The 8987-nt window shown below is 33.9% G+C and overlaps 1 protein-coding gene across 1 annotated transcript; it reads right to left on the reverse strand.

The window, feature by feature from the left end:
- Positions 1 to 393: 393 nt before the first annotated feature.
- LOC124839321 (uncharacterized) lies at positions 394 to 5746 on the reverse strand. The gene is made up of 8 exons (XM_047315091.2): positions 5401 to 5746; positions 4301 to 4408; positions 3540 to 4202; positions 2463 to 2539; positions 1773 to 2249; positions 1589 to 1672; positions 1349 to 1437; positions 394 to 755 (listed from the first exon to the last, which is right to left on the reverse strand). The coding sequence occupies exons 1-8, from the start codon at positions 5405 to 5407 to the stop codon at positions 686 to 688; spliced, it is 1575 nt and encodes a 524-aa protein (XP_047171047.1). The 5' UTR covers positions 5408 to 5746; the 3' UTR covers positions 394 to 685.
- Between the last annotated feature and the right edge of the window lie 3241 nt (positions 5747 to 8987).

Here is an 8987-nt window from a genome sequence, read left to right on the forward strand (position 1 = left end):
CAAGAGTCGATGAACAACAAAACTGATGGTTTTCAATTAATTTCAAAACACAACATAAAAAATGTTTGGAAGATTTAGGGTGCTATAATTGCAATGTTGCACACCACAAGTGTTGAAATTTTACTTTAATTATTGTAAAAATGTAGGTTTAATAAATTTAATCACTTTTCCACTAGGTCTTCTGATGCTCTTTTTTCCCATTGAAGATGAATCAAAATTGCTTCTCTCAAACACCAAAAGCTCGGTGGATAACTGGTCCAACCAAGGATCCAACTAAAATAGCTAATGACATGTTTGGAGAGGCAAAATCTCACTATCCAATGCACTCTCTAATCATCAATCTTCCTCTCACATTAGATTGTTTCATCAAGGTGAAATGATGAACCAAACATATCATAAACCAATAAGAAAGGAAGTTATGTATAATTATAAATTGCATTTGGATCCTTCCTACCCAACACAAACAGCTGCATGAAAATGAGATTTACATCCAAAATTTTAAGAAAAAGGGGTAGTGGGAGGATTTGTGTTCTTACAGAAGCTACTAGGTAAGCACAACAGCAAATCAAGTTAGTGATGTTAGTGTCTTTCTAGATGTTACTGTGCAAAATGGACCTCTCTTTCTACACTGTACAAAACCAGTGCCTCAGAGAAACCCTGCAAATATCATATCTGTCCACAAGTCTTAATCCACCGAGGAACTGGTTTCAGCAGTTTCATCCTCACTAAATCTAGATGGCATCTCTGCTGCAGACCTACATGATCATGAATGATAGTATTAGAAAGAGTTCTACATTCCATATGTCAATAACAAGTAGGATAAAAACTTCCAAGGATTAAGTTATTATAAGCTTTAAGATTAATGTGTTAAACTCATGAACTATATATCCAGTTAAGTGAAAAGCGAAGGAATGAGGCTAAGTGTATGGTTAGTTTTCAAATAGTTCTTCAATATCCATTTCTTTCCACTTCTTAAATTCTCTTTTAGTGATTTTCAAATCTGGGGTGATAAGAATTGATCTTGGGGTGTTGCATTCAAATTATATCTTACTTATACTTTAAAAGCAGTTTGTTCCTTAACGATAATTTAAACAACAAACGATTGTTTCTCAGAAACATGTTGAACTAGACATCATGTGCAGAAGTTATTCTTTTCAACTCCACCCAAAAACTCTAATATTTAAGCTGTGAATATAAACACTTATACATAATCTACTTACAGAATTACAGTCAAATCGGTTCTACAATAAACAGACGTGGATAGGAACATAAGATCACAGAATTTCAGGAGGACCAGAAGAAGCCAGTAATCAAGAAAAAGAAAATAAAAAAGGTTATAAACAGCCACCTTTGAACTTTTCTTGGTTCCAGGTCAGAAAGAGGTGTTTGTTTAACATCATATGATTCAAATGGGTCAACTTTAGCTCGCTTTGCAACCTATGATGTTAATGTAAAAATGGAATAAGAACACAGTAAAGAAAAATATCCTGTGCATTATCAAAGAATGAGAGAGGAATAAGTTGACAAGAAAATAATGTTACCAAAAGCCACAAATGCAGGAAGTTTATGCAATGCAACTAAAACTCACCATTTTTTCATTTGAAAGCACCCTAATTCCATCTGGAACATGATATTGTTTTCTTAACTTTCTCTCGTCATTAAACTTCTCTTCCTGCAACAAATTAAGCCAAACAAGCCTGTTAAGTCATTTGAAACCAAAACAATTTGATGATTACATGAAAAAATAAAGAAATGCAAGTGTATTCACAGACCTTGGCCATCCTTTTTGTAAGCCCTTTTTCTTCAGCATTCAAGTAAATTTGAGACTTATGTATTGAATTTGAAGGCTTAGATTTTACATATTCATTCTTTTGTACATTCTTCAGATTGATGTTATTGTAGAGATCTAACAGCGAATCTATCTGCTTAACTGCAACGGCATTTTCTTCATAGTGGTCACTGGGGTAGGAAGCCGAGTCTGACCTCATCCCCTCAAAACCATGCTTAGTACCCATCCTATGGTTTTTACCACCATTATAAGCAGATGCTTCCCCAGTAGAGTCTACATACAAATCCAGGGAAGAGTTCTTGTGAGGCAAATGATTGGTAAAACTGTGAAAACTTGCTCTTTGATTTATCTGCTTGTGGGGTTTCTTATCCTGGAAATCAGGACCATGCAAAGAGCCAAAGTCACCTCCAACCATATGTGAATCTTGGGACCTTAATTTGGTAAAATATGAATCATATCTCTGCCCACACAAGAAAAAGAAAGTGAGAGACCAGGCAGTAAAAATTAAGCACTAATTTTAAAGAAAACAACACTCATCCTAGGCTTGTAAGATTTAACCTTAAAAGTCAAGTAAATGCCCAATTTATGAAGCATTTATCTGATAATTTGAACATATCATGCTCTACTAGGATAATCAGAGCAGAAGATGAATGCATTCAAAAGTTCAACTTACTGAGCTACTGGATTGCTTTTTCCCAGCAGAGACTTCTGGTGAATTTGGAAGAGCAGGATTTGCAGCATAGTACCCTTCTGCCATAGCATTCATCAGATTAGAAGGGTAAGATTCTCAATCTATTCTTCAAATGACCATATGCAAGAAGAAATTAGATTTAGAGTTATGAGAGTCAACATAATCAAGACAATAAACCTTGACACACAAGCTAAGATGAAAATCTATGAAAGTAAACGTTCAAAGATCATGAACTCTCCTCACCAGAACCAGAAAAAAAAAAGGCATATTGCACAAAGATGAGTACACAAAAGTCATATGCATATCCCAAAAGAAGGCATTCATTGGTGGTAACAAGTTTTCAACTTTAAGAAGAACTAGAACCTTACCTCCTTCAAAATATGAGTATGATTAACCAAAACAAAATAATATTTTCAAGGCAGATCCTTCTAAAGAAAATACAAATGCATCAATTAATAAAGCAGTTTGAGCTCTTAGTTATGCCTACAACTTCTAAAAGCTAAGCTCTCAGTTTTTATTCTTTGTCCTCAGCCCTTACATCCCATTTAACAATATAATTTTATACACCACTTACATTCTACACTTCAAATAAGTAGGTGCTAACATTCATTCAGGACCTCAAATTGTAAAAGACATTGGCTAGTGAATTGTGACATAAAGCTCCTGATTTACAAGATCCAATGTCAACTAGCAATCTTCAGAGAAATGTTGAAAATTATTGCAGACCACAGAGCCAATCTGATCAGATTAATTATCATTGAACCTGTTAATATTCATATTAAGAAGTCATCCCTTGAAAGTTCTCCAAAACATCTAAACATCCAAATCATAATGCATGACAAATAACCACGGGCTTTTATTTTCTATTCAAAGAAAGAACATACTTGAAGCTACCACCTAAGAAAGAAAACAATGTGATGTGTTCCAAATATCTTTCCCACTACCTTTTGTGAGCAACAACATTCCATTAACCTAAATCAACAAAAAACCATTGTAGCGTTGCAAGCCTAGTGAGAGTTGAAAAGAATGTGATAACTGAACACATATAGTACAACCTACCATTAGCTAGATCTGCAATTTGTCCTTCAAATGCTCCTGGAGGAATTGTATCAAATTCAACACTAAGTAATGGTCCATCTTCCTGAAAATGATTTCCTAATTGCTTTTTGACAGCAGTAATAGCAACATGTTCTATCTCTCCCTTCACTTTTAAATACCCTGATGGTTTATACCCCATGTTATTTGCACCCTTAGGATTTAGCGGCGGAAGAGACCCATTAGGCATCAAATGACTAGAAGGCTCCATGTCATATTGATCCTGTCCTTGAGGAAGCAATCGATCTTGCAAAGATGAGCAACTCTCAGATGACGTGTTATCAGTTGCACTATCATTTTCTGCATAATGATGGTTTCTGTGTGCATAGGTCATATCTGCAGCCGAAAATTCATGGTTATAGAGGCCATGACTCTCAACCTCTTTGGGATCAAGATACCTATAATCACCATGTTTAGTGCTTCCGCATGAATCCTGCACTAGACCACTGCCTCTGTCCTGGATAACACCACTTGAACGATCTTGTCGTCCATTGGCACCTACTTCATCATTCAACAACTTTTTATCTTTCAATCTTCTGTGGCAAAACCATCCAGATATTTGCTTTTCTGTCAATTCTAACTCTTCAGCAAGTTCTGATTTCATTTCCTCCGTGGGATATTTGTGATCTGGAAAAAAAAGAAAAAAAGTGGAAAGGGGAATTCCTTGAGAATCATCACTCAGCAAGATGCATTAACACCCATATGACAGAAAGATCTTAACCTACCATTATAAAAACTTTCCAATGCTGTAAGCTGCGCAGGTGTTTTGAGCCTTCTTTTCTTATTTTTCTCCATTGACAATTTATTTTCTTCTGATTGCATCTCGGTTGTTTCTGAATACCAACAGAAAAGCAGAGTACATGAGTTAAGATGGAAAAAATAACAGCAGTTTGAAATAAAAAATATACCAATAAAAAAGTAAAAGAATCTAATGTCATACCATCCAGTTCAATTGAAAAAACTGTTATGAAATCAATCATACAGCTACATGCTTAACAGCAATGACTATATGAAGAAGGACGTGTGCATGAACACATAAGAAGTCAAGTTTATGATGGGAAATTTTCCCAAGAGTGAAAAATCTGTTTTCCTTAAATATTTGAGAAGAAAGATTCATGTTTTGGTCAAATATGTATAAGAAAATGATTTCAAAAGAAGAGGTTTATGAATTTCAAGAGGTTGTCACACGAGATCACTGGGAACATGTAGTTGATGAATTTTATTTCTAACTGGCAAGAAAAATTGTTTTCTATGCATATAAATATAAAAAAACAGATCATAATCAGCCATTTCTTTCTATCCTCACAATTTTGTCAACAAAATGATTATTAAAAATTAAGAACTTACGTCCTGTATAAGTTAATGTATATAATTCATACTTGCATATTATTATAAAATAAAACTTAAGATTTAAAGAAAAAACACTTTAAAAAGTAGAAAAGAAGTTGCAAAATTACCAGAATTTTGCAATGGAACAAGGTGTGCATACAAGAAGTAGATCCAACGATAGGCATCATTTCATGATATTAACAAAGCAAACAAAAGCCGTTCCTTATGCACAAATCAAATATCTAATTCCAAATTATGAAAGAAATTCAACCAAATCCTAATTTCCCTTCACTTTGATTAACTATCCCAGAGCAAAATGACCCCAAATGTAAAACCTTGATTTCATATTAACCATCAAAACAACAACTACCCTATAATGCAAACAATTCATATCCAGGACCTAGATTCCAACAAAGGCATTCACTACATGAATTAGACACAATCTTGTAAAGAAAAATATCACATAAAAAATCCCAAATCTCTGATAACACAATACCTTCCATGGTTGTGAGGAATTGTGATGAATCTCCCTCTTCTCTGACAAGTTTTGGAGTCAAAGGTGCAAACTTTTTCACTGGGTTCTCAGGAAAATGAGACCCATTTGACAGAAACCAAAAGAAAATGCAAAATTATTAAGTGGGTGTTTGTGATTCATTCAACCTGACCCTTAATTCATCTCAGGGAAAAAAAAAAAGAAAAAGAAAGAGAGAGAAAGTAACTTCTGGGGAAAGTTGAAAGCCAATAGAGACAGCAGAACAATTTCCCTTTCTCTCTCTGCTTATTTCATTTGTTTCTTCCTCCAATCAGCTTTTACATTTTCTTTTTTTAACTTTCTGATTGAACAGAGAAATCAAGCTACGTTTTTTCCTTTTTCTAATTGTTAATTGAATTTTACTGTGCTTTGTTTTTTCCCAGAAAGAATGAACGCTGAAAGAAAATTATGCAGCTTTGCTCAAAATAATAAAATAAAAATTAATAAATGGACGTGTCGACATGATCTGGAGGACAATGCGTTCTCATTTTTCTTTTCATTTATAAAAAAAAATATTATTGCATGCTCTTTTTCTTTTACAGTCGTTCTTGAATCTTGATCCATAAGTCAAAGATTTTTCTTCTGTGTTTCAGATTAGAAAATTAATGATAATAAGTTAAAAATGATATGGTTTATTAGTTAAAAATATTGTGAAGACATATCTATATAAGTTAAAAATGATATGGTTTATTAGTTAAAAATATTGTTGAAGACATATCTATATAAGTTTTCTAGAAATAAAAGCTAGTAATTTATATTTTCTTTACTAAAATCTTATGAAATTTCATGATTTTAACAATTTTAAAATATACTGAATTTAAATTGTTTCATTTTCATTATTTTATTTGTTAAATAAATGTTTTAGTTCACTACAAAATATTCCTCGCTAACATTGTAAAAAAATCTTAGTAAAGATTTGATGAAAAATTTCCTACTAATTATTATAAAGGTTTAATACGTATTTTGGTCCCTCTTTTCGTAGGGTATGTTCAAAGTGGTCCTCCTTTTTTTCAAAAGTTCACTAACATCCTACTTTTCGCAAAAACGATGCACGTTAGTCCTTTTTGGTTACGGCGTTAAAAAGACTAACGGCACAGCTGCCCAACTGGCACAAAACTGATGAGATGTACATTTTTCGTTGAGGTGGCACTGTGACTAATGAGATGTACATTTTTCATCACATTCCTTCCTAACCTATTCCTAATTTCCCTCTGTTTGACGCATGCTTTCTGTGGCCACCTCCTATATTCTTATTTCTCTTCATCTCTCTCCACTCCCTATTTTGCTTCTTTTCTCTCCCTTTCAATTTCTCTTCACTTTTGATGCCAATTTCTCCCACCCTTCAAATCCTTTGACATTGAGCTTTTGGCCCACGTGAAATCATGCTGCAAGTTTCGATTTTTCAATTATGGGGGATTTTTCAATTATGGGTTACTTCCCCATAGTTCAAGAGTTGATTCTGGCATCTCTGCTTGTGTTGGGTATGTAGCTGTTGTTCGGATCCATGTGAGTTGGGCTTGCTTTTGGGGTTTATTGTTCCTTTTATTGGTCTTCTGGGTGGTTAATTTGTGTTTTTGGAGGTAGGGTTTGAAGTCTTTGTGGTTATGCTGTAATTTATTCAATTGGGTGGTTGTGTTCTGGTGGACTTAGAATCTGGGTGTTTGGGATTTGTTGATTTTTTTGTCTTGGGGTGTCTGGATTCGTGGAGGCTCAATTAGAAGGGAAAAATCAGTATTTGTATGGACCTGTGGTGCCAGAGATGAAGAGTGTCGGGAAGAGAAGTTTGGAGTGGGATTTGAATGATTGGAAGTGGGATGGGGATTTTTTCACTGTTACGCAACTTAATTCACTGCCATCAGATTGTAGGAGTCATCAGTTGTTTCCTGGTGATCCTGAAATTCGTGCAGCTGGTGATGCTTCTAACAGTTTGTCTTCTTCATATGATAATGTTAACCTTGCGGAAGGAAGGAAATTAGGAATAGGTTAGGAAGGAATGTGATGAAAAATGTACATCTCATTAGTCACACTGCCACCTCAACGAAAAATGTACATCTCATCAGTTTTGTGCCAGTTGGGCAGCTGTGTCGTTAGTCTTTTTAACGCCGTAACCAAAAAGGACTAACGTGCATCATTTTTGCGAAAAGTAGGATGTTAGTGAACTTTTGAAAAAAAGGAGGACCACTTTGAACAGACCCTACGAAAAGAGGGACCAAAATACGTATTAAACCTATTATAAAATAAACCTTGAATAACTTTGAACAAAAGTTAAGATTGTGATGTATGTATGAAGGTAATCCTAGTTATGAAAGATTGAATAACTTAAAATATAGTCATGCCTGTTGAGAGAATTTTATCTAGCATTAACCAATAAATAACTTTGGACTAATCAACACAAAATAATTACAACAATATATCAATTAAAAAATTATCTTTATTTAATTAAAAAACCTTTACTTACATTGGTCCAAAATTAATATCAGTATCTTTGACAAAAAGCTAGGGTTGAAACAACAATTTTTTCAATTGTCAATGTTGACAAAAAAGAATGCTTACTAATATTGGATAAACAATAATTACCATTTATTATCATAAAACGGTAATTCTATTGAAAATAATTGGGTTAAATATGTTTTTAGTCTCTAAACTATTGGTCGTTTCTGGTTTTCGTCCCTCTTTCAAAGTAAGGTACAATTTGGTCTTCATTCTTTTCGAAACGTTCGTTTTAGTCCTCGAAAACTAAACACTGTTTAAAATTTTGGTCCTCATTTAGCAACAAATGAGGACTAAAACCAAAATTTCGAGGACTAAAACGAACGTTTAGAAAAGAATGAGGACCAAATTGTACCTTACTTTGAAAGAGGGACGAAAACCAGAAACGGCCAATAGTTTAGGGACTAAAAACATATTTAACCCAAAATAATTTTAGTTAAGGTTAACTAGAAAAGAAATTGTTTGACATCAATTGAAAACTGACAAAGAAATTTCTTAGTAATATCATTTAAAAATATAACACTACTTTATTAAGAAAAAGATTAATATTAGTAATTTAAATTAAAAACCAATTACAATCAACTTCAACATAAAAAAAATAAATAAAACTTGACATGCATAAGACATAAAAAGATATTGAGCTAATGCAATATTATTGTCAACCAAGTTGATGAATTTCTAGTCTTAGTTTAGACAACATTATTCTAAATAAAGTTGAATCAATGATATATAAGTTAAGTCAAATAGAGACTAGGAAGAGAAACTGATGGAAGAGCTTGAGGAGTTCGGACCGACGGAGGCGGCAGAAGTGCGATCTAGATCCTCGAAGCTTCTCCGACGAGTGAAGACGCAGCGGAATGGGAAGGAAACGCGAGATTGAAGGAGAAACTAAGATCGAACACAAGGAAAACCTGGGATTTAGGGTTTAATCGGTGTAAGTTGAAGGTACGAAGGAGGAAGATGGTTTTGGACGGTGCAAAACCCTAACCGGACGCGACGAAACTCTATAACGGTGAGGAAACTCAGAACGAACTGATTAAACGGTTCAAAGGCTTGGATGA

The sequence above is a fragment of the Vigna umbellata genome, chromosome 5, assembly GCF_029865625.1.
Source record: "Vigna umbellata cultivar VRB3 chromosome 5, Vumbellata_1.0, whole genome shotgun sequence".
In the NCBI taxonomy this organism is placed as follows: domain Eukaryota; kingdom Viridiplantae; phylum Streptophyta; class Magnoliopsida; order Fabales; family Fabaceae; genus Vigna; species Vigna umbellata.